Consider the following 25,115-nt stretch of genomic DNA (forward strand, 5'->3'; position numbering starts at 1 on the left):
CATGCTGCTTTCGGAACAAGGGGCATGTGTAGAAATGGCCTCTGTGTGGAATCTCTTATTGGGCAGTAAGTATAGGCTTGTGCTGTCCACAGACAGCAAATACGCAACTGATCCTGCTGCACCCTACCCAGGTGATGGTTTGCGCCATATGCATTTGTTAACTATTCAGATGGCCAATAGACATTAATTTTTTAGAAGAGAGACACGAGGTCTCAACATGGAGCATGAGACCATTCACAAGTAATAGATACTTTGCACACAAATATACTGTCTGTACACAAGCAGCTCAGTCCTGCAAACCTCTAACTGCACAATCAGTCCTTACTCACACCAGTAATCCCACACTGGGCTACTCCCTTAACTTACCTCTAATTAAATGACTAACGCTTTGCAGTATCAGACCCAGAAGTATCACAAAAATTGTGAACAGTGGATTTTCAACTGTTACCTTTATCACATATGAAATCATCGCACTTTGTCCTTACAATGACAAATATTTACTACGAAAATTAATTCCCACTAACATTTCCCTCCATTGTTTTCATATTTAAAAATCATGTAACCCGAATGTGTAACCAGTGCCTCTTGTCTCCTTCTATTGCATTAGACAGTTGCTAGCCTTATCTGGGTCTTCTCCATCAAGGCTGATCCACTTCTTTTCAATTTCAACCTGTGGTTAGAACATATATATATGTGCAACGTTAGCAATGGATTAGGTATTAGAAGCCAACTGAAGTCCATGGGATTTTTGAAAGGGACACCAGTGAGTGCAGAATTGAACCATAAGGACTGGAGGGAGGCCTGAAACACAGGATTCATAATCCAATGGATTTCAAAGCTGTCTGGTAGGGAAAAGGGAAGTTGGGTTAGCACAGGGGTTAGCAACCTGCAGCTCCAGAGCCACAGGCGGCTCTTTAAGGAGCCCCTTGTGGCTCCCAGCGCTTTCCCCGCTTGCGGCTCCCTGTCCTGCCCCTGCTGAAATAATGGAACTCCATGGAATTGGTTTAGCAGCTGGCAGGGTGGCAGGAGGGATCCAGCTGCTAAACCAATTCCATGGAGTTCCATTATTTCAGTGCAGCAGGGCAGGGAGCCGCCTGGGCTGCACGTGGGGGAAGCGAGCAGAGGCAGGGGCAGCTGCCTCTGCCCCTGCTGGAGCCACACAGCCGCTCTATGAAGGAAGAAGCAGGGGAAGGCCTCCTGGGAGCCAAGTCCTGTATGAACTGGGGGAGGAGCTTCAGCCCCTCTGCCCTCCTTAATGAACACCTGGGAGATTGGAAGCTTGGAGCTATTGCAGTTCCAGACTCGGGGGAGAGGGTTGCCACCAGCCAGCCCCTTTCACCTGCCTGGTGATTCAGTCTCTTTTCTATATGGTTTTACGAGAAGCAATCGCATTCCAGGCACATCCCAGTTTCCTGGCATTAGCCAACCCTTACCTTGCTTTAAGTGAGGATTGGAGGAAGCTGCATTATAGCTATTATACTTTAGGAGGCGTTCCTGAATAAACAGATCCACAGCCAGACTCAGCCAAACTCTCCAACTCATAGTAGATTACTGTGTTCAAGTCTTTTAAGCCAACAAATATATGCAAGCTTGTACGCTCAAAATGTAAGTCACATGTATTTAGGGACCTACCAAATGCACAGTCCATTTTGGTCAATTTCACGTTTTTGGATGTGTACCTCTGAAATTCCACCAGTTTTTATTTGTGAGGGTCCCAACCGAAAATGGAGGCATGAGGGTGGGTGGGTCGCAATACTGCTCTCTCTCTCTCTGTGTTGGGGAGGGGGGGTGAGGGAAACAGGATTGCTATCCTTTCTTCTGAGCTGCCTTCACAGCTGGCCAGCTGTGGAGCTTCCTGCAGCTGGCGTAGGTACCCGAGGTAGATCTATTCTCCCCATAAGAGTGGGCATGTAGGAGAAGGGGGGAATCCTGTCCCTTCCCAGCCAAGTGGACTGAGAGCTGGAGCCCGGTGAATGGTAGGAGACCCTGGCTAAAGTGCCTGGCTGGAGGGTCCTTTTCCTTCCCTTCCATTAGCTACGTTTCATAAGGAAGGACTGATTTCACAGTCCGTGACATGTTTTCATGTCCATGGTCACGAATTTGGTAGGGCCTACACATATTTTGTTAAGGGTATGCTAAAGCCAAAAGACTGCAGAAAGCAAAGAAGTGAAGATTACCTGGCAGCTGTAGCAAGTTTTCTGGTGCAAATGTTTCTGGGGTTGAACATCACTTTCTATGCCAAGTGATTTTACTTCAGTACCCGAGACACAATCATCAAGTATGACAAACTGTACAGTAGCAAATGGATACCAGTCAGAAGGTATTTCCTGGTCTGATCCAAGTTCTAGTTTGTAAGACAGACTGTGTGGATGATCTGGGCCTTTGAAAGAAAAAAGTCAGTTTGTTATTTTCCACCAGTTTTTCGTACATGAAGAAGCTGTTAACTGGGTTCATGCTTTACATGTCAACCTGCAATATAAACATGCCTATTCTTTAGGAATTTACATTTTTCAGTGACAGGCACTAAAGAGAGAAGATGAAACCAAATATATGAAGATAAAGGAAAAGATTATATGGTTAGAATTATTTGTCATGGTGTTGTCTGCATCACATAGTGCTCTACATTCACAACTCTATCAGCAATTTATAAGACAAAAATGGACCTGTGAAAGACAGTAGTCAAAGCAATTACACACCGCACCAATGCTCTGTGAGATGGTGAAGGAAATTCGATGTACTTGTCCCATTTACAATAGGAGGAATGGAAATAAAGAGACCTTTGTTTTGTAAAAGCAACCCCTGTCATCAGGAAACAGAGTGTCTCTTTTGTTTGTTTGAATATCTATTACTTGTAGGGCTGTTGATTAATTGCAGTTAGTCAGAACTTCCATTACAGACACACACTTTCAGAGGGTTTAGTTTGGTGAGAACACAATCCAGCATGAAATCTGACATATGAAATAGGATTTCCAAAAGCACTCAGCACTAGTATAACTCTGCAATCACTGAAGTCAATAGTTAAATGCCCAGTGAATTGAAAGGTCCACCTGTCCTCCCACCATTTTTCCTCTCTCAGCCACTAGTTAGATGCCAGTTCCAGCCTCTGATCTGCTCAGCTTTCAATACCCACTTGTTAGTTTTCTGAACTTTCTCCCATGCTGTCCCTCACACTTTGGAGGATCTTCCCATAAACATCCACAAAGCTACCAAGTGATCATCTTTCAATAAATCTTTGCTTAAAACTCTCCTTTGCATGAAACCTACCACAAACTTGACAATGGTTAGGCTGTCAGTGTGCTGAGATCAAGGCCTGTCCTTGTGGCACTATCAAATTCGTGGTCCATTTCATGATCAAAGGCTTTTAAAATTGGTCAGTTGCATGTTTTCTGGTGTTTACATCTAAAATTTTACAGTTTTTTAACCATGTGAGTCCCAACCCAAAGTGAAGGCATGGGGGTGTGCAGAGGATTGTTCCTCCCTAGCCCAGCAAACTCGCAGCTGAAGGCAGCTGAAGAGTAGGCCCCAGATGGAACCTTCCTTCCCCACCTCCTGGCCCTGGCCTTCAACAGCTATATTTCATGATGGAGGTCTGATTTCACATTCCATGACAGGGTTTTCACAGCCATGAATTTGGTACGGCCCTCTTTTCCTAGCGGTCAGTATTGTCTCCTTGTTCACTTGTGTCAGTCTGTATGTGTCTGTTGCATCAGTCTCTCTTGTCTCTCTGTTATGCTTTTATAATGTAAGCTCCTTGGGGCAGTGTCCTTTTTGCTTTTGTGTTTGTACAGCACCTACTGCAATATGGTCCTGGTACATATCTAGGGCACCTGCACGGTACAGTAATAAAAATCCCATTTTTTATTCTCCCCGCCCTTATGGCTGGGATGATTTAGTTGGGGTTGCTCCTGCTTTTAGCAGAGGGTTGGCCTAGATGACTTGTTGAGATCTCTTCCAACCCTCATCTTCTATGAGTCTATGTCTCTTTCCATCTCCAGTCCTTTCTTACATCCTGACTTCCTCAGCACCTACAGCAGCCACTGACATTGCAACTCCTTCCCTCTCCTCTTACCAACTGCTCAACACTCCCTTGCCCCTTTCCAAACCCGAGTTTCCTTTGGGTTTGCTCAATGAACTGAGAGATTGCCTGAATGGCTGGAAAGACAGAAAAGGGGGTGTGCCTGTCATGACCCCCAATTACTGTGGCAGCTAGTCCAAAGCAGGAAGACTGAAAGGGGAGAACAGGGAGACACCATAAACCATGAGCCACAGATCAAAGCCAAAAGTTAGGTACTTCTGATAGAAAATTGCTTCCCAACCCTTTATACCTTACAAGAATCTTCTCTGTGGTAAGTAGAAGCTATATTTTGGGGCAACTGTAAAAGCTGGTGTTAATAGAGTACTTTACTGCACTTATATTTTTGTCATCCACACACTGATAGATAATCCTAAACTGGTGAATAGATTCAGCACATGACAAGCCATCACTCTGTCTACAGACTCTTTTCCTCGGGAGTGTTGATAAAACAAAAGAAAAAAAATACCATAGAAAAACAATGCAGTCCAGTCCCGAGACCTTTGGGCGTGGAGCCCAGACTTCTCAAAAGCAGCCTGTGCCATGTCTTTCTACCCATACACTCTTTATCTTTCCCTACTCAAAGGGAGAGGTGAGCTGGGCTGGAACAAACCTGATACCTGCTTGAACCAGATCTCAGCTGAGTTGGCGGGTTAGTCCTTCTACAATGCATGTCAATGTCCTTTACTGGGTGAAAGGCCAGAACTGCTCAATTGTGTGAGATCTCACTCTTCAGTGACTGCAGTCTGTAAAGAACATGGCATCTAATTCGACTAAATGCTCAGGAGTATTTCATGCAATGTCATTAGTTTATACTTCTAAAAATAATAATCTGATTCTTATCTGCTAGTAACACTGTGATGTCTCATGTTCCCACAGTCACTTTACAACCATAGGACTAAATCCCTGTTTTTGGAATGAGGAAGGTAACCCAGTGACGGACGATGTGGGAAAGGCTGAAGTACACAATGCTTTTTCTGCTTCTGTCTTTACAGACCAGGTCAGCTCCCAAATGGCTGCATTGGGTAGCACAGTATGGGGAGGAGGTGGGCAGTCCTCTGTGGGGAAAGAACAGGTTAAGAATGATTTAGAAAAGCTGGACAAACACAAATCCATAAGGGTGGATCAAATGCATCCGAGGGTGTCGAGGGAGTTGGCTGATGTGATTGCAAAGCCATTGGCCATTATCTCAGAAAACTCGTGGTGATTGGGGGAGGTCCTGGACAATTGGAAAAAGTCAAATGGAGTGCCTGTCTTTTAAAAAGGGAAGGAGAAGCCAGGGAACTAGAAACCAGCCAACCTCACCTCAGTCCTTACAAAAATCATGGAGGGGATACTCAAGGACTCCATTTTAAAGCACTTGGAAGAAAGGAAAGTGATCAGGAAGAGTCAACATGGATTCACCAAGGGCAAGTCATGTTTGACCAACCTGACTGCCTTCTATGACAAGGTAACTGGCTCTGTGGATATGGGAGGCAGTGAACGGAATGGACCTTGACTTTAGCAAAGCTTTTGATATAGTCTTCCACAGCTTTCCTTCCAGCAAGTTAAAGTAGTACGGATTAGATAAATGGACTGTAAAATGGATTGGAATCTGGCTATATCATTGGGCTCAATGGGTAGTGATCAGTGGCTCTGTCTGGTTGGCGGCCAGCATCAAGCGGAGTTCCCCAGGGGTTGGTTCTGGGGGTGGTTTTGTTCCATATCATTATTAGTTACCTGAATGAGGGGGTGGATTGCACCTTCAGTAAAGCTGCAGATGATACTAAACTAGGGGCAGAGGTTGACATGCTGGAGGGTACGGATAGGGTCCAGAGACATCCTAAAATGTTCCAAATTGGAAGATTGGGCCAAAAGAAATCTGATGAGGTTCAACAAGGACAAGTACAGAGTCTTTCACTTGGGATGGAAGAATCTGAAGCACTGTTGCAGGCTGGGGACCGACTGCCTAAGTAGCAGTTTTGCAGAAAAGGCCCTGAGGATTACAGTGCATGAGAAGCTGGATATAGTCAACAGTACGCCCCTGTAGCCAAGAAGGGTAATGGCATACTGGGGTGCATTAGGAGGAGCACTGCCAGCAGATCTAGGGAAGTGATTATTCCCCTCTATTCAGCACTGGTGAGGCCACATCTGGAGTACTGCATCCAGTTCTGGGACGCCCCAGTATAGAAAGGATGTGGATGCAGTAGAGTGGGTCCAGCGGAGGGTGACAAAAATGATGAGGGGGCTGGAGCACATGACCTACGAGGTGAGAGGGTGAGGGATTTGGGCCTGTTTACTCTAGAGAAGTGTGAGGGAGGATCTGCTGAAGTGGGGTTCCAAACAGGCAGTTTACAGTGGTGACAGATGACAGAACACAGAGCAAGTTGCGGTGGGGAGGTCTAGGTTGGATATTAGGAAAACTAGGAGGGTGGTGAAACACTGGAATGTTACTATTTTCCTATGAATAAAAACTCAGAATATTAGTTAACCCACAAACGTGGTACTAGCAAACCGAACATATTAATGGTGGAACTCAATGGAGAGCTGGACTCCTAAGGAGATGGGCCACAGCACCTTCTACCTACACTATCTTTTGGCAAAGAGCTGCTATAAGCTTAAGAGTCCTGGTTTCTACAGGTTCAGGTTCCTTCATTTGGCACTCTCTGGTTTGGCAACATCCCTTGTCCAGCAGGACAAAGGCTGTTGCTGGGCCAGAGAGCAGTTGCCGGACCCCAGAGGGGGAACCCTGGCAGCTCTGCAGCTGAGAGCCAGCTGGGGTGCGGAGTCCCCTCTCTAGGCAGCCAGTCTGACCTCTCTTCATCCCTCAGGTCCCCGGGGTGCCAGAGGAGGGAGGTGCAACCTGTAGTCCCGACTCTGCCGTTTACCAATTGGCTGACACTGGGTAAATAATTCCATGCGTCTGTTTTTGAGTCCCATCCCATCTTTGTCTGCCTTATCGCTTTAAATTATATGACCTTCATGGGCATGAACCGGTTTTGATTATGGGTTTACACTGTGCCTAAAATAATGGGGCCTTGGTCTCAACTAGGGGCCCTAGGCACTCAGATGCTACCACCCCCAAGAAAACAATGAAAATGCGTAACAGAAAAAACAGGTAAGGCCAAATTCTCCTCTCATTAAAAGGTCCTTTCTAGCTCTCATAAAAGACAATGGGAGTTGCACTAGGTCTGGGACCTTAAATTGATGTAAGTTAGGAGTATTTCCTCTGAAAGAAGTGGAGTTATACCAACATAAGATCAGAGTAACAGAAGAATCAGTCTCCTCCAGTAGAAAAACTGTACCAAAACAAAAAAAAACTAATTTTGATCATGCAGAATATATTTACTTGAGTTTTTATCCGGAAGTCTGTCTATCTTCCACACCACAGCCTGATAGGCACTTTCATATTTTGCTGTTCCAACTGAGACCTGAATGACAGGATCAGATTCAATTTCATGCTGAGACCCAAGACATGTTTTTCTGTTCATTTTTGCTTTTAGGGACTTCTGCTTTTGAAGATTTATGGTCCAAAGTGCTTTGATCCACTGTAAAGGAACTGGAAAGTGAATCATGATATTTTCACAGTATTTCAAGGAATGCAAATGTGCAGAAATCAGAAAAGTAGAAGACATGTTTATAAAAGCCTGAAGTTCTATATAAGCTCCCTGAACAACTACCACAGCCTTCAAAGAAAATGGAAGGTCCTGCCCATTATACAGTGTCTTGAAGCGCATCAGTTCTAATCTACAGGCATCCAGTGGTCTAAACTTAATAATTCTGGATTGCTCAAACTCATGTCTTTTAACACACTTATGGAAATGGTAATCAAGAATATGAATCCATTTCTTCTCCATGTCTTTTTCAAAATAACGTTCATCTCTTTTCTGGAGCTCTAGATCATTTAAAGTCAAAAAGCATTCAGTATTGCCATTCACAAAACACATACAATAAATGTGTGTGATGACAGCACTTTCTACAAGTTTTCCTTCTGCTTTAGTAATTTTCCCCCAAAACTTATCCACTATTTCTAGTATCATTTCTTGTTCCTCATAATGTCTCTTTTGTCTGCAAATGGCAGGAAGCTTCATTAACTCTTCCTCAACTGTTGCAAGAAAGTCAGTGAAGTCATTGTAATCCACAGTTCCCAGCTTTAGCATCTGCTCCATTTCTGCTTCATGGATCACTTCTGCTTTGGGATGGTATTTTCTTTTTTCTGTATATGACACATATTCAATCTTCACGGTATGGATTTTCCCTGAAACGCTATAGCTCTCTAGCTTGGGTTCTGACAGTTTAAAGCACGGTTGGAGCTGGAATTCTTTATAAGGTTTTTCAAGGCCTTTCTCATAGTACATTTGTAAAATGCCCCCGGGTACAACTTTAAGGTAAATAGGACCCCACTGCCGAGATGACATCATATTCTTCCTCTCAGGAATTCTCAGCATGAAAGGCCAACCATCTTTTTTCTGGCTCCTGAAGAGACTGTGTGGAACGAAAGAAGAGAGGTTATGCCAGGCATGTATACTGGAGGCAGACATGCTTCCCAGAGTGTCAGTTCGCAAATGTTCAAGCCTCTCATAGATATAACTGAAGGAATCCTGATTGCAACTCTTCCGATCATGGCAAGTGTCTTTCTCTTTAGGATGGGAAAAACTTTGACACAGGTTTTTATCCTTTCTTTGTGCGTCACCGTCATAGGGAGGCATGCTAGCTGAACACCCTTCTTTCCAAAATAAACTTGAAAAAGCACAGTCATTCTGCAAATATTGGAAGTGTGCGGATTCCACCTCATCTTCTAATTTATTGGCATTTTCTTGGTCAACTGGGTTTATGTCATCTGGTGCTGCTTGTTTAGAGACTAATATCTTAGGTGGATTATCATTAGCTGTACTGCTCCGTTTCTGAGAAGATAAGGAAGAAATAGTTCCAGGCAATGGGTGAAGGTTAATATTTGAAGACAATTCAGAAGCGGAGCAAAGGATGTGAAGCTCGGATTTGGGTACAGAGGACTCCTTGGTAGGTGTAGAAAGTGAAGGTCCAGGACTTAAGGAAAAGTCAGCTACAGGAGAAGAAAGAGGAGTGCTGGTTGATGAAGATGACCTACTTGATGGTTCGTGCACATTAGCAAGATTGAGATTAAGACCATTTGCTTTACAGGTATTATGATTGCCCACTGATTTTTGAGGAGATTGAAAGAGGGGTTCATCATCAAAAGTGACCCAGTTTGCTGGATTTGTGGAACACATCTTGTAGGAACAAACTTGAAACACTCGTATCACCTCTGAGACATCTGTTAAGAAATAAACACAAAACAAGAACAGATGTGATTATAAATAAATGAAATTACTTTTGAAATAAAGCTTAACATTCACATTTCATAGGGCCTAAATTTTCAAGAGCATCTGATTTTGAGTGCCTCAGTTTCTGGATCTTCAATCTGAGTAACCTAAGGCTTGATTTTTAAATACTGAGCACCACCCAAAGAGCTTCAATTGCCTTCACAAGTTAGGGTCCAAACTTTGAAATTTTGAAAATGTGATATCCATACTCACACCCCTCTTGTAAGCAAAGGTTACAGCAATACCTACAGGAAAGGTTGACTCATGTTTTCTGTTATAAGGATCTGTTACCTTTTGCAAATTAACTGTTAGAGCTGATATTTTCCATGCTGGGTATCTGCCTCCTGATGAATTTTTTTGGAAATGTTTCTGCAAAAATAACTCATCTGTTTGAAGACAAAAGCTGGGGGGACAATACTTTGCTTTAAACAATCTTATAACAGTTTTGCTGAGAAACTATAGAATCTCCGTAATTTGGGGCAGAGACTTAATATTTGGGAGGAAGGCATGTGCATGCATGAAGGAAACTGAGTTCTCACCCTAAGCCTTTTTTCTTTCTCTGAAATTTTACCCAAATTTGGTGACCCTGACATGGTGGGTTGGGGGCTGGCCCAAGAGGGGTGGGTGTGTCTCATGGCCGCCTTCCCCCCCCATGGAGAGGTGGGTGTCTCAAGTATGCCCCTCTCCAAGCCCCCTCCCGCTTGCATGGAGAGGCAGGGTTAGGGATGTTTTGTGTCCCCGTCCTTCTGCAATGGATGCATGGGAGGCAGCCTGAGGGGGGCTGGGGTACGTCACCTTCCCTGGCTGGACAAAGGACGTTGCTGTACCAGAGGATCTGTGACAAGAGAGGTTCAACCCGTATTGAAATCCTGGATGTTTTTAGATATTTAAAAATCCTGGCTGGAGAGAGATTGAAAGACAGAAACCATAAATCTCTGCATCTTAATTTATTAATTAAGCTGTTGTAAGTAGGCCTATTCATTTCTTTAAAAAGTATTACTGGCACTCAGACCATACATAGAGGTGAAAAGGTTACATTTTAGCACTCTGCCTCAGAAAGGTTGCTGACCCTGGGTTAGAAAGATACGTAACCATGCCAACTGGTACAGGACTCCATTTTGGAATTCAGCTTTTTCCATTGGGGAATGTAAAAAATAAAGAATTCCCAGCCTGGGGGAAAGCCTATGCAAACAGTAGGAATCTTTCAAATCCTTTGTCTTCAGCTTGCCTTAGAATACCTGACAGACTCTAAGGAGAAACAGAATATACTGGAAACCCAGGTCAGGATAGGATCTTTTCTGATTTGAAGCTTTCATCTGACATATAAGCAGCTATTTAGGGTAAGAACTCACAAGCAACTAGATTCTTAGTGGAAAAGAACTAGCTACGTGTTTTCTTTTAATTTGGCAACTCACTTTGATCTGCCTGTTTTCTTATAATCACTTATAATCCATGATCTATGATATCCTTCTGTTTTGCTTAATAAATACTCTTCTGTTATACAGCCAGTCGTCAACATAAGTCAATCTGATATAAGTTGTTTTGCACTTACACCATGGAAACTTTGAGGAACTTGACATAAAAATTCTTCGCACTTAAGTTGTTTAGAAAATGGAAAATTAGCATACCCTTCCAGCATCCTCTGTGACTCTCCTCACTCTCATACCGCACATAGGATTAAAATAGCTTAAAAACATATTTTGAGTTCAGGTAATTTCTTTAAATGTTGCTTAAAATGCTTTAAATTTATGTATGGGAACAACAAGTAAAAAATCTGCACATAGGATAAAAATGGTTTACAAATGTATTTTGGGTTAGGATAATTTCTTCAAATGTTGCCTAAAATGCTTTAAATGTATGGTGTGGTATGGTATCGTATGGTGAGTGGTACATGACTGATTAAATAGTCACACAATCAAAATTTCTGCTCCTATAGTGTCTATCCCCCTCTATTTATGTTATTGCTTATGGAGGAAAATTCCTCATCATACGTCATTTTGCTGTAAGCTGCAACTTCACAATCCCTATCCCTGACGTACCATATATTGAGGACCAGTGTATCGACTTGGCCAGTAATCAAACCCAGTGTAAGTAACAGAGAGGAAGCCGTGCTAGTCTATACACTATCAAAACAAAAAGCAGTCAAGTGGGTCTGAAGAAGTGGGTCTGTCCCACGAAAGCTCACCTAATAAACTATTTTGCTAGTCTTTAAAGTGCTACTTGACTGCTTTTTGTTTTGCCAGTGCAAGTAATTATTACCTAGAAAGGGCAACCACTGTGCACAGATAAAGTGGGCTTACCTAATGAGCCCTCCCTGTGCAAATCTTTTACACAGAGACAGATTATCTGGGGTTGATTTCCTGGGTACCGTGCCCTAGATCTGCATCTTCCCAAAACTGTGGTTAATCGGTGTCTGTGTTGTTTTACTGGGGCGGGGGGCGGGGTGGTAACTCCATCTCTCTCCCTTGGCTGCGGGAGATCAGAGGATCTGACTCAGCAGGACAAGGTGGTGGGGAGCCCCAGAAAGCAAGAAGGGGTGTCAGTGGACTAATCAGCCCCACCAGTGAACATCCCCAGGGGTGACTGGTGTGCTGCATCCCATCACACTGTGTGGAGGAAGTATGCACTGTGCATAATTTAAAAAAATATGCACCTTGTACATGCTCAGTAAATTAAACTTGAAAGCCTTTTTGGGATTGCACTGAAGTTCTTAAATCATCTTCATGCAATTCTAAGGCACTTTGGAAAGACTTCTGGGACAATGTTAATGTCCCAAACACACCTGACTGACACCCACCAAGAAACTAGCCCAGCCCACAAACAAATAGTCAGCAGTGAATATTTTAGAAGATTAAAAGGCAGACGCTGTCATCTCCTGCACATGTGCAAGAGAAGAGACAACCTATAGGGTGACTGGACACTAACAAAACTACGGACCACGCCATCAATCAATGCTTGCTTTGATCATTTGCTGGACGGATCCCGGATTTACATCAAGACGTTCCTGAAGCTACTGAGCAACTCATCAATTTGGCCTTGCTTGTTCGAACATTTCTATTCACTTCTCTTTCCATGTGAAAGAAGTGGTAGAGGAGTTAATAGGATACTGGAGCTAAGCAGGATTTTCCCTGAAACTACTCTCCTCAGAGCAGGGGGACACCAGTGTGCAAGACACAAACTCAAAGCAGGGAGACCCCTGTGACACTCTGTACCTGAAAATAGCACCCCTAATTCCCCATACACCATTCATGCAGTTTCACGCAGTGCATGCCATGTCAGATATTTTATGAAGCCTGGTTCATAAAGCCCAGCTCGCTGCCACTCCAGGAACTGGAAACTCGCTCCTGTTAGTGGTGGCAGCCAAGATCCAGACTGCTGCCCCTGACAGGAGCAGTTTCCCGCTCCTGTCAGGCGTGGCAGTTGCGTTAACCTGACACACACGCATCTTGGTTGTGCGTATCTCACGGGGTTTATTGTATACCATCAGTCTCCATAACGTTATTCTGCTGTATGGTTGTAAACAATTTGAGTCTCTATAACAAGAGTGGTGATCCCCACTCAGGAGGGTGTTGAGCAACCATTAAACAGCAGGTGAGTTGCAATCAAAGGATTTATAATTCAGCGACAGTTGCACAAGACCACATTGGGACACAGACCACGAGGACACATCCAAGCAAGTGTCTTCTGAGCACAAAGACTAAAAATATAAAAGATGAGAGAGTGGCACTGTGCTACCGCCTTTCTCCATTTCCTCGCCCTTCTCTGCCCCCCTGCCTTTCCCACTGCCCCCATGCTGGAAACAACAAGAATGCTGAGAAGATGAAGACAAACTAAGGAGACTGGCCCAGGCTTAAGGGAGAAGTCGGTGTTTTAAGAAAAGCAACATCCACTGGGGTAAGAACATTGCTCGATCTAAATACTGTCAAGTGTAATCACATAAGAACATAAGAACGGCCATATTGGGTCAGACCAAAGGTCCATCCAGCCCACTATCCTGTCCGCCGACAGTGGCCAGTGCCAGGTGCCCCAGAGGAGGTGAACCGAAGACAACGATCAAGCGATTTGTCTCCTGCCATCTGTCTCCAGCCTTTGACTAAAGGCGAGGGGCACCATACTTTACCCTTGGGCTAATAGCCATTTATGGACCTAACCTCCAAAAATGTATCAAGCTCTATTTTAAACTCTGTTAGAGTCCTGGCCTTCACAGCCTCCTCCAGCAAAGAGTTCCACAGGTTGACTGTGCGCTGTGTGAAGAAAAATTTTCTTTTATTAGTTTTGAACCTACTACCCATTAATTTCATTTGGTGGCCTCTAGTTCTTATATTATGGGAACAAGTAAATAACTTTTCAATATTCACTTTCTCCACACCATTCATCATGCTTAAGATTTAGATAGTTACTACAGAAAATAAAAGACAAGTACAGAATCGATGATCTTTTATGCTTACTACTCTTAATTAAAGCTCAGAGACTACAGAATCATAAGTTTGGAAGAGACCTCAGGAGGTCAAGTCCAACCCCTGGCTGAGAGCAGAACCAACCGCAACTAAATCATCCCAGTCAGGGCTTTGTCAAAATGGGACTTAAAAACCTCTAGGGAAGGAGATTCTACCACCTCCCTAGGTAACCCATTCCAGTGCTTCCCCATTCTGATAGCTCAGCAGTGGGGAGCTGGCTGTGGCATGGCGCCAAGAGGCCTAACCTCCCCTCATCTGGCAAATCCCCTCATTCTGGACCATTCAGGTCCCAAGGGTGTCGGACAAGGGAGGTGCAACCTGTGTTCATTCAGTAAGCACCATCCATCCTTGTGCACGGAGTGAGGTAGAGTCTTGTGAAAAAAATAGTGTATGGTTATGTAATTTAAAACTGTGTCATAGTGGATTATGCACAAGGAGATGAATTGGCTTTGCAGTCTGACCCTGGAACTTCCTAACTTGTGAAGGCTTAACTGGACTTTAATCAGTATTTATTTTGTCAAAACAAAAAAGCAGTCAAGTAGCACTTTAAAGACTAACAAAATCATTTATTAGGTGAGCTTTTGTGGGACAAACCCACTTCTTCAGACCATAGCCATACCAGAACAGACTCAATATTTAAGGCACAGAGAACCAAAAACAGTAATCAAGGTGGACAAATCAGAAAAAAAATGATCAAGGTGAGCAAATCACCTTGATTTGGTTTTTGGTTCTCTGTGCCTTAAATATCGAGTCTGTTCTGGTATGGCTATGGTCTGAGGAAGTGGGTCTGTCCCATGAAAACTCACCTAATAAATGATTTTGTTAGTCTTTAAAGTGCTACTTGACTGCTTTTTTGTTTTGATAGTATATAGACTAGCATGGCTCCCTCTCTGTTACTATTTATTTTGTGTGTAGATTGGATTTTGCTTGTATTTTGTGGGATGCCAAATACAGGAAAGCAAAACATTATGTAAAATTATGAGAACATCCGAAATACTCAAAAATATTTCAGCTTCTGACTTAACCTGTCAGAGCGCAGCCAAGTGGGCATGTGGAAGAAATGTTTTTAGATTAGCAAATCAAAACTCCTCTCAGGATGTTTATAGGGCCCCCCCGACCCCACTACCCATAAAGAGACTGTTACGGCTGACCATAAGCCCAAGCCACATTCGTTCTGCTCAGCACCAATTTGGCCAGGAGTTTGGAAAAGTACAGTTCAATCAGAAAACAAATGAGATTGAACTGAAATATTCCTGTGACTCAAGCATTATTAAGTATAATCTGTATGAGAATTGAAACAGTAAACTAGTGACACTCAGACTAAGGCTTGCGAGCAGCTCTTTACTGTGTCTCCTGCAGCTCTTTCTTGCATATAATATTAAAACACTGACTTAATCATTAACCAACAAGGATCAACGACCCCCTCATCTTTTCCATCTATAAGTGGATTTTTTCTATCCATGTGTTGAAGGTTTTTTTTTGGTATGTGCACTGAGGCATGTGACCATGTGTACCACCAATTGAAATGAAAAATCTACCTGTGCGGCTCTGCTAATTAGCTGGGCAGCCTTTGAATGTCACCTGAGCGGCTGCACAAGCAGATGACTGACAGGCAACACTGCTCAGGATGCTTTTACTTGGTTATTCTCCAACTGCAGTAAACCCCCGATAAGCACGATTTCGTTAACGTGACTTAAGTGCAAATCGAAAGGAGCACAGCTCCCTGCTTCAGTTCCTGGCTCCCTGCTCCAGGCTCCAGCTCACACAGCTGAGGGAAGCCGGTGATAAGACGCTCTGCCATGGCCATCGGTCTGCCTGGCTCCCCCAGCTGGGAGAGCTGGGTGTGCAGACTGTTGCTGCGGCATGACTTTTCCCCTGGTTCCCCCAGGTCCCTCAAGCCCCGGCTCCCCCCACCTCAACTTGCATGAAACTCAAGTTATGCGAGGGTGCACAGGAGCACAACCTTCACACAATCGGGGGGTCTACTGTACTGTGACAAGTATCAGAGAGGCAGCCGAGTTAGTCTGTATCTTCAAAAACAACAAGGAGTCCTGTGGCACCTTATAGACTAACAGATATTTTGGAGCATACGCTTTCGTGGGCAAAGTGGATCTTTGCCCACGAAAGCTTATGCTCCAAAATATCTACTGTACTGTGGTTATTTTTGGTAACACTGATTGCTAATTTGGCTTCTGGCCTATAAGGGTTTAAGTCAGTAAATCAGTCTGAGAATCACTGCAATAAACAGTTAACCTGGAATTTTACCTTTTAATGTATAATTTAAAGCATGAAACTTCAAACATATAATATACAAGCTAAATTGCCCCTAAAGAGTTTCCCCCCACCCACTTCTTGTGGTTGTGGAAGAAACAAGAAATAAATGGTTAATTATTATAAGGAAACAAAATGCAATGAAACACCACAGGGCTTATACAACTGCTGGATATTCTAGAAAGGGTATCCTCATTATGTCAGTACAAGTCATATCTGCATGAAAGCACAAGAATGGCAGTGTTACTGTGCGTTGTCCCACCTCCATGCATATTACCAGGGCCTTTTTTATAAAAAAAGAAAAGCAAGTAGTCAGTTGGCTACCCAGCCCCACCCCCAGTAATCCCACGGCTGGGCTGCCAAGGTGCTAGTACACAGTACGGGTACAGAAAAGCCCTGTATATTCCTATTTAATTTAGGATTATCTAGTTACTTGGAAGCATTTTCCCCTCACAGCCATATCAGCAGGAAAAGCTATGTCGTTAAGAGGGTGGATTCAGATCTGGAGGCTCAGGGGCCCCCTCCCCAGCATCCAGCCTGCTCCAGGGTGTGGGACGCAGAGCCCTGAGCCTCACAGGCTACAGCCACTCGTCTTTGCTTTCTCCCTTTCATTCATCTTACTTCTGCAATCACAAAAATTACACAGTCAGTTTTCCACAGGTAATATTCACTCAGAGCATCTCTTTTGCTGTGACGATCAGAGGCAAAGCATTTTGGGGCACACCAACACCTTGGAGGGTGGTAGGAAGTGAGCTCAGTTCTGCATTAGAACTCAAAGAGATAATAAGATGGTGAATGGGCAGGAAGGAAATGATGGAAAGAGAAATTCTACTGAACCAGACTGCCAGTAAGTGCACACAGATACTATACAACAAATATTTCTCCTAAATAGCACTTTGTGAACTGTTCACCTTCTCATCACTGAAACTTCATCTTTTCATTGTCATGGTAACAGAGAAGCAGAAATGCAGCACTTTAAAGACTAACAAAGTGATTTATTCAGTGATGAGCTCTCATGGGACAGACCCACTTCATCAGCTCAATCTCATTTCCAGTACAGACTGACATTTATAAGTACAGAGGACCAAAAAAAAAAAAAAGAAAAAGAAAAAAAATTGCAATAAAACCTGACAAATCAAATAGGATTGAAGCAAGGGGGTGAGAGGTGGAGGTGTTAATTGTCCTGTCTGAGATAATTACGAGTATCAAAGGAAGGGAAGCAGTCCTTGTAATGCATGAGGTAGTTGATGTCTCTGTTCATACCACGCTCAGAGTAGGGATGTTAACTGTTAAGTGGTAAGTCTCACCCTAAACCTGTGGTGTCCAACCAGTTCTGAAGCAATAGCCACTATGGTTACTGCCATAGCAAACTAGCCACATTATTCTGAAACTATATTTACTGTTCAATCCAAATAGCTGCACTCAACCGACTAAACAGCCGCACATGGCTAGTGGTGAGCATATTGGACATCACAGCCCTAAACAGATGAGACTTAGTGGTTACAGTTAACTGATGGGGCTGCAGCAGCACCCCACCAACACAGGCAGGAGGCTGCTCCAGTTAAAAAACACTGCTGAGGAAAAAAGCACAGAGAAAGAAGCTGAAGATGCTATTTTTCTCAGTGCGGAAAAAATTTCTAAGTATTCTTTGAAGTGCATCCATTCCACTTTTCACTGTGTTTAGTTAATCAGTCCTAGGATGCATCTTTTCAAATACACTAACCTTCAGTATTACCGTAGTTACAGCATAACGTAAATTTTGAAGAGAGACTTCAAGAAGCCAATTGGGAAGAGTTTACATGAACTGTTCCCTGACATCAGGTGGTGGTTTACTTTTATAGAAAAGCAAAGACTCTCACTGCATTTTAGCCACTGTCAGAAGACAGAATACTGGGCTAAAATGACCTTTGGTCTGACCCAGTATGGCCATTTTTAACATGCTTCAAGCAGAGAAAAGCCGTTATTATTTATAATATAGTTCTATTTAGGCCATTAAGTGAATGTAATGCTTTTAAACCTAATGAAGTAATTTTAAACTTTGTTTATAGAACATATTACCACTGTGAATGTAGTTTAGCCATAAGTAGACTCTGTTCATGCTGTTAAGAAGGACACTAGAAGATAGTTTAACCCACAAAATTAGCTGTTTCTTTAACAGGTGGCAGAGAATTTTATATTACCAAATAGCAAAAGTTAGTTGTATGCATCTTCTTTGTTTCTAATCTCAATAGACAATATCATAGATTCCCAGGCCTGTGATCAGCCACTCTGACAGCCTATATAAACAAGGTCCACAAAACTTCCCCATACCTATTTCTAAAGCACATCTTTTTTTAAAAAATTCAGTGTTGATTTTAAAGTTGTCAGTGATGAAGACTCCACCGTAACACTTTGGAATAACTTATCAGTGTTAATTATTAAAAAAATCTACCCTATTTTTTGTCTGAGTTTGCCTAGCTTCAGCTTCCACCCCTGGGATCATGCTATACCTTGCTCTGTTATTTGTTCCCTTTGAAGAAAGCTACAGATTAATCAAATTATCCTTTAACCTTCTCTTTGTTAAAATAAACAGATGAGGATCTTAATCTATCACTATAAAGCATATTTTCCAATCTTAGAATCATGAGAGTGATTGATTCTGAACCCTTTCCCATTTAGCAACATCCTCATGTTGTGGGCACCAGAACTGAATCCAGTATATCTACAGTATACTGCTACTCCAAACCACCCTTTAAGCCACTTATCCACTACAACCCTCACACCATTTTCAGTCATTGCTTCCCAGGATACAGTCACGCATCCTACAAGACCTACATTCGTTGTTCATAGGTGGTTACATTTAACCATATCACATTGTTTGCTGACACACAGCTCAGTAGGCTATGCAGGATGCTTTGCATGAATGATTTGTCCTCCTCAATACTTATCACTCCCCAGTTTTTTTTCTCACCTGCAAACTTTATTTGTGATGATCTTCTTTCCTTCCAGATCATTAATAAAAATGTTAAACAGCCTAGGCCTAAGAACCACTCCTGCAAGACTCCTCTGAAAACATACCCTTTGTATTACCATTGTCCGTTACCTTTGTATTGTTCATTTATAAGTTATATTTTAAGACCTACCAATTAGCCAGTTTATCTATGTACTGTGTGCCACTTTTGTTTTATATTTAATTTTTAATCAAGCTATCATTCTGTACCAATTCAAATGCCTTACAGAAATCTTACATTACATCAATTCTATTACTTTTATCTACCAAACTTGTGATCTCACCAAGAAAAGATACCAACTTAGTTTGATGGGATCTATTTTCCATATACCTAATTTGATTGGCATTAATTGCCCTCCTTTAATACCTTCTTAATCAAGTCCCCTATCAGCCACTCCACTATTTTTAGAATTAAGCATTCTGCTAAAAGAATAGGGACCCAAACCTTAAAGCACTGGTGCAGTGTATGAAAGCCAGTAATTGGCAGTTGCAGAGGGGAAGGAGGGAGCAGAGAGGACAACTATAAAACTGTCCAAAGCTGAGTGAAGTGCAAAATACTGCAAAAAGAATAAACGATAAAAATGATGTTTTCAAAAATGCATCATCTTTAATCATCTACAGCAAGCTGCTATTAATACCCATGGTAAGAAAACAGCTTCTAACATGGCTCTATCTTCTCCAGTGTTCCTAGCATAATGCAATAAGCTATGTTCTCATGCTATACAACAGTCAGTTTCTGAAACAGCATTTCAAACTCTACTACATTTTAGAAGCTAGGAGAAAAATGCAAGTGCTATTATATTTTTACTGGTTAACACACTATTTCAAGTTTGTGCAACTCTTCACTGTGGGAGAGCCATAATTAGTATTATTTTTAACAGATCCTGTTTTCTCCTACCCTACATGGGAACATCACAAGTTTCTTTCTTAAAGCAGGTAGCACAAGGGGTACTAGTATGAGAGGAAATCTGCACAGTTACATTCTTACATATTTAATGAGATAAATGTACAGCGCGGTATTTTGCATTTATCCACAAAAGCATCTTTATAGTCTTCATTCTGATCAATTTTTTTAATGACCAAACGGCCAATACTGGTCCTTTGGAAGAGCCTAATTTTGATTCACACCCAGATGTATAATTTGCTATTTTGCAGATGTGTATGTTTTTAGGATGCATGTTTGCTACTCTGATTGGCTTAAAGGTGATAGGTACAAGCATCACTTTCCCTAACCATAAATCTTTAAAAACTGTAGGTGTCTGACAGTGTAGCTGTTATAGCCCTTGAAGTGCTTTGAAATCCCTGAATGGAAAAGCATTACTGAAGTGGAAAGAATTTTTTGGAACAATAAAAATCTCAGTTTCTCAAATGTTTGACGTAAAGGGATGTGTATTGCAGAGTCTTGCTCTTTAACTGGCTTAAGTCTACCACTGGACTAATATTCATACTGGGTGCAAGTTCAATGTTTAAAATATGGATGTAAAAGCCAAGAGTTAAGTAGGCCTGCCTGAAAGGTAAGTCCATTAAGATTGGAACAAACCAAAAATTTAGAGTTACAAAAATTCTGTGTTCTTGTCAGTGAGGAGAAAACAATTCAAATGCTCATGCTTAAATAAGGGCAGAATGTTTGCCATAATTTGGAATTTCCTGTTGGTTTGATTTATAATCTTAATATTGCTTCAGTGTAACTTCTGGCTGTGCTCTAGGATGGTGTGATGAATTGTGGGGTGCATGTGTGTGTGAGATGATCACAGAAGGTCAGGGATGCCTATTGACTGTAACCTTGGCGACCAGGCCTTACCATTTGTAACCTAGGCGATCAGGTAACACCTTTGCCTTCCCGGGCAGCCAGACAAAGAGAGAGCCTGTCTGGTTTTTGAATTAGAAGCTCAAGCAGTTAATCTGGAGGCTGGAGAGGAACAAACAAGGCAGGACCTCCAGGCCTGGGGGTCACTCTGGGGGATCTCCTCCCCCAGTATGGGTCAGATGGACCACTTCTGGTGGCTGCGCTGACGAGTCTGTACCATGCTGTGTCCCTGTCACCTAATAAACCTTCTCTTCCACCTGCTGAGCGAGAGTCACTCCTGGCTGCAGATGGGATGCAGAGCTTGGGGACCCCTGAACCCCATTACAAACGGCCAAATGATTTTTGCTTTCAAGCACAGTTATTTATACAGTGTAATACTAAGTGTTCACCTCCATCAGGGTATTGCATGCAAATAAAGAAAGCTATTACATAAAGGCCACAACATTTTTGCGGCTATACACATACTTTTGATGCTGTAGACCAGGGTTGAACAAACTTTGTACGTTGGGTTCCACTTTTCAACCCTGCAATTAGCAAGAGCCCTTCAGCCTGTCTAATGCAATCCAAACTGATGGAAATGTTGGTTATGTTCATATTAAAAAAAGAAAGAGAAAAGAAAAAAAAAGCCCTTTTAGCACATGTAAGAAAATAACTATGTAGAATGTAAAAAACTTTATTAATTGGTATATAAATGTGAATACACATACATAAAAACGGGAACATTTTTAATGAGATGGATGAGCCTGAGACCCACCTTCTGAAATTTCATGCTCCCCCAATGCGCCCCCTCGACTTGGGTCACCCTTGGTGTAGACAATCATAAGTTTGTTCTTATCCACAGACATACATTTTCTCTCCCTAAACTGTAATAATTTTATAAGAAGCTCAGCCTCCTGCTGGGGAAAGAAGTCTCTTATCCTACAGAGGAAGCTAAGAGCCCTAAAATTCAATACTAGTAGACTTAATAGGGCTAGACAGAAAAAGTGAAAGGAGCTGCTGTTTGGAGCAATGAAACAAGTCTGCAGTAGCTTTTGACCTTTGGGGTTTTACTATCACCTGTTTGTTGGAAGAGCAAGACACAGTTTCATTTTCCAGCAAAGGGACAATGAGGCCACTTATTCAGTATCTAAATACAGACTTAGGAACTTAATTCTAGGCACTCATTTTTGAAGGACTATCTAATGTTTTTTCCAGCAAGTTTAGGAAACTGGTCTGACTTCCCACTAATATCAAGACACTCTATTATATAGACATAAGCAAAAAACATCCCATTTCTAGCCGTGTGCACATGTATACCTAACTAGTGAAATTAACTCTCTAGACCTGATTGGGGTGTTGAGCAACTTGCAGAAACTCCTACTGACTTCCACAGGAGTTGAAGATGCTTGGCACTGAATGTAATGGGCTTTACCTTTTCGTGATAAAGTGGAGGTTTACTGACCTTGTTAGGTTGCATGTGCATTTTACTGTCTTATACTAACATTATGTGTTCTGCAGTTTCCATGGGCTCTGCACTCATGACTAGATGAGAATTCAGGTGTGATTTGCACTGAGGGAGGCTACCCAGCTGCCTGCATATAAACAGTGGATGCCCTCCATACCCTGAGCCCTGGAGGGGATGCGATCAGGTGACAGCTTTTCCCCTGGGAAGCTGGACAAAGGCTGGAGGATAGGGTGATCATCCATCCCATTTTGACAGAATGATCCCGTATCTGGGATCCCAAAAAGGCATCCCTACTTATTTTAGAAAAGGGACCAATCGTCCTACATTTTCCGCCAGCAGCCACAGCTGCCCCATCCCTGCCGCTGAGGCTCAGGGAAAGGGCTGGGGCGGGGGGAGTGCCACAGCTACCCTGTCCCTGATGCCGAGGCTCTGAGAAGCGCCGCAGCTGCCCCGTCCTTGCTGCTTCCTCGGGGCTCCTGGAAGCACTGGGAGATGCTGTGGCCCGGGGCTCAGGGAGGGCAGGCAGCTGCCACCTCCTTCCAGGCTCCCTGGGGCTTGGAGGAGCCGCTCCTCCCCCCGATATCTCCCTGTCCCGTATTTGTGACAGGGAGATATGGTCACCTTACTGGAGGAGCTGGGGCCCAACAGCTGGAAACGAGTCTCAAGGCCAAGACTCTGGATCTGGGCTCCTCTTCTGCCAAGATGGGTTTTACTCACTGTTCCTGTCTTCTGTGCTGGTAAGTTCTGTTCTGTTCTGTGTCCCTGTGGACTAATAAACCCACCTGGTCTACCAGCTGTCTGACAGTCACTGCTGATTCTGGATGGGATCTGCAGGGCCCTCTGATTCCGCCACACATTGCTGCGGCCTTTCTACCATAAAAGTGGTATGACAAAATCTCTTCAACATCCATTTTAAACCCTAAATAAACCCTCATGCCAGAACTACTGGCTGCATTTTTGCCACTCTGAAAAATTTGCTAAGAAAGGAAAATGCTGACAACTTTAACTGCAGCCAGTGGCACAACACTCCTGCGCTCAACCTCACTTCTTTAAAGCCAAGCTGAAAGAAGTTCAACATTTAGTAAACACTGCACAGGCAAGGAATGTGATCTGTCATTCGCCAAGTATGTTAGTGGGAAGTCGAGCGGGAAGCCTTATGTTGCTTTCATAACATGCTCCAGGAAGTAGTACAGCCTCCCTAAAAAGTGGAAGGCAAATCCCCTGCTGATAAAACTTGGAGTTCTCTCAAACTTTGGCCCTATCATTTTTAATTTGCAGCCAAAAGTTGGCCTCCCAGCAACTGCAGTTTTTGTTCCCCACAAGTTTGCCACTGTGGTATAAATCTTACAAAACAAGCCAAAATAAAGAAATGGAAAACACTTGTGCCGCAGCTGGCAACACGGCAAACAAGCAATTGATCAACGCATTTTGAACGTTGGGTCCCAAATTAACATCCCCAGCATTAACAACGAGAGGAGCGGTTCCATACTGACGCCCTCGGGCACAAGGAAAGCGGGGAGGGGCTCCGCCTTCGGGAAGAGCCGCCTGTTGGAAACAACCCCCGGGGCGCGCTGCACACGCAGGGAGGGCGGCAGCGCGGCGGCGGCGGCGGCGGTGGTGGTGGTGGCGCGGGGGGGTGGGGGCAGCACTACACGGCTTGCACAGCGGTGCTCGCCAGCTCCTGGGCCGGTCAGGCGGCAGGAAGCGTAAGTTGGTGCGATGACCGTTCTCAGCAGTGCTCGCTTGTCCGACCAGGCGGCAAGTATCCAGCCACCCCATGAGCAGCCCGAGCCAGGGGGGGGGTGTGTGCCAAAGTCCCAGCGCTCTCTCCCCCTTCCTCCGCCCCACTCCTGCCCTGCCCGCGTGGGAAGCCCCCGCAGGACGCCTGGCCCCGGCTGGGCTGCAGCTCCCGCCAGCCCAGCCCTCCCAGCGTGCCCCGGGGCAGGGCGGCGAGCGGCCCAGGCTGCAGCCCGACCCCGCAACGCAGCACTGCTAGCCTCCGGCTCCACCTCGCCCCGCGGCTGCAGCCGGCCTCAGGCAGCAGTCGCGGGGCGCCCTTACCCGGCAGTGCCCGGCGCGGCTCCCGGGATCGCAGCCTTGCGGGGAGGACAGGCTCTGGGGAGGGAGCTGGGGCCGGCGCACAAGGCAGGAGGCTGGAGCTTGCTCGGCTCCCCGGCTGTCCCAGCCCAGCGCCAGGCGCCGCGGCTGCAGCCTTATAGGCCGGGCTAGGGGCCAAGCTCGGCAGGCCGGACCGCAGCCGGGGAATGTGATGTGAGCGTGCCCCAGTCTAAGCTGGAGCCAGCCCCTGGAGGAAGGGGGAGGACATTGCACCAGCGCTTTTCAGCTTTCATGCACTTCTTCAGCGAAGTTGAGCTGTGTCCAACTTTTGCACAGGGTCTAGAACGCTGGTTGGACGAGGTAAATGGAGCTCCCTAGAGGGGATCATCTGCAAAAGCCTCCGGGCAACCTCAGAGTGTAACTCCCATCCTCCTGCCTTGATGTACACAACGAAATTTATTCTGCCCAGGGATGCACACAGCCCTCTGCTAGGCCTGTCGGATGGCAGCCATCTGCAGCTGCTCATAGGCCTGGACCACTTGCTCAGCCTCTGCCCCCCACACCAGCAGGAAGGTATCCTCCTTCCTCTCGCCCAAGTTATGCAGCACACAGTGTGCGGCCACGAGGGGCGGGATGTTGTGCTGCCTGATGTCCAGGCAGTTGCTGAGGCTGTGAAACACGTGCCTTGAGGCGGCC

General features: G+C 44.2%; 1 protein-coding gene across 2 annotated transcripts; it reads right to left on the reverse strand.

Annotated features, from left to right (window-relative positions):
* On the reverse strand, positions 1-24,663 carry STON1 (stonin 1). Of its 2 annotated transcripts, XM_074988625.1 has the most exons (5): positions 24,423-24,535; positions 21,383-21,485; positions 7,401-9,344; positions 2,178-2,380; positions 1-670 (listed from the first exon to the last, which is right to left on the reverse strand). In XM_074988625.1, exons 3-5 carry the CDS (start codon positions 9,298-9,300, stop codon positions 596-598), a joined length of 2,178 nt encoding a protein of 725 aa, XP_074844726.1. In that variant the 5' UTR covers positions 9,301-9,344; positions 21,383-21,485; positions 24,423-24,535; the 3' UTR covers positions 1-595. The 2 variants fall into 2 exon arrangements, with proteins under 2 accessions (XP_074844726.1, XP_074844725.1); XM_074988624.1 differs by lacking the exon at positions 21,383-21,485 and having other exon boundaries at positions 24,423-24,663.
* Positions 24,664-25,115: the final 452 nt, after the last annotated feature.

This window comes from Carettochelys insculpta, chromosome 3, assembly GCF_033958435.1.
Source record: "Carettochelys insculpta isolate YL-2023 chromosome 3, ASM3395843v1, whole genome shotgun sequence".
Classification (NCBI taxonomy): Eukaryota; Metazoa; Chordata; order Testudines; family Carettochelyidae; genus Carettochelys; species Carettochelys insculpta.

What these genes read in the sequence shown, in the direction of transcription:
- STON1 (XM_074988624.1), bottom strand. Translation starts at nt 9,300, where the DNA reads ATGTGTTCCACAAATCCAGCAAACTGGGTCACTTTTGATGATGAACCC. An exon ending in ACTTCCGGATAAAAACTCAA is followed by an intron (nt 2,381 to 7,400) that starts GTAAATATATTC and finishes TTTCTTTCAAAG; the next exon opens with GCCCAGATCATCCACACAGT. An exon ending in AAACTTGCTACAGCTGCCAG is followed by an intron (nt 671 to 2,177) that starts GTAATCTTCACT and finishes TTCTAACCACAG; the next exon opens with GTTGAAATTGAAAAGAAGTG.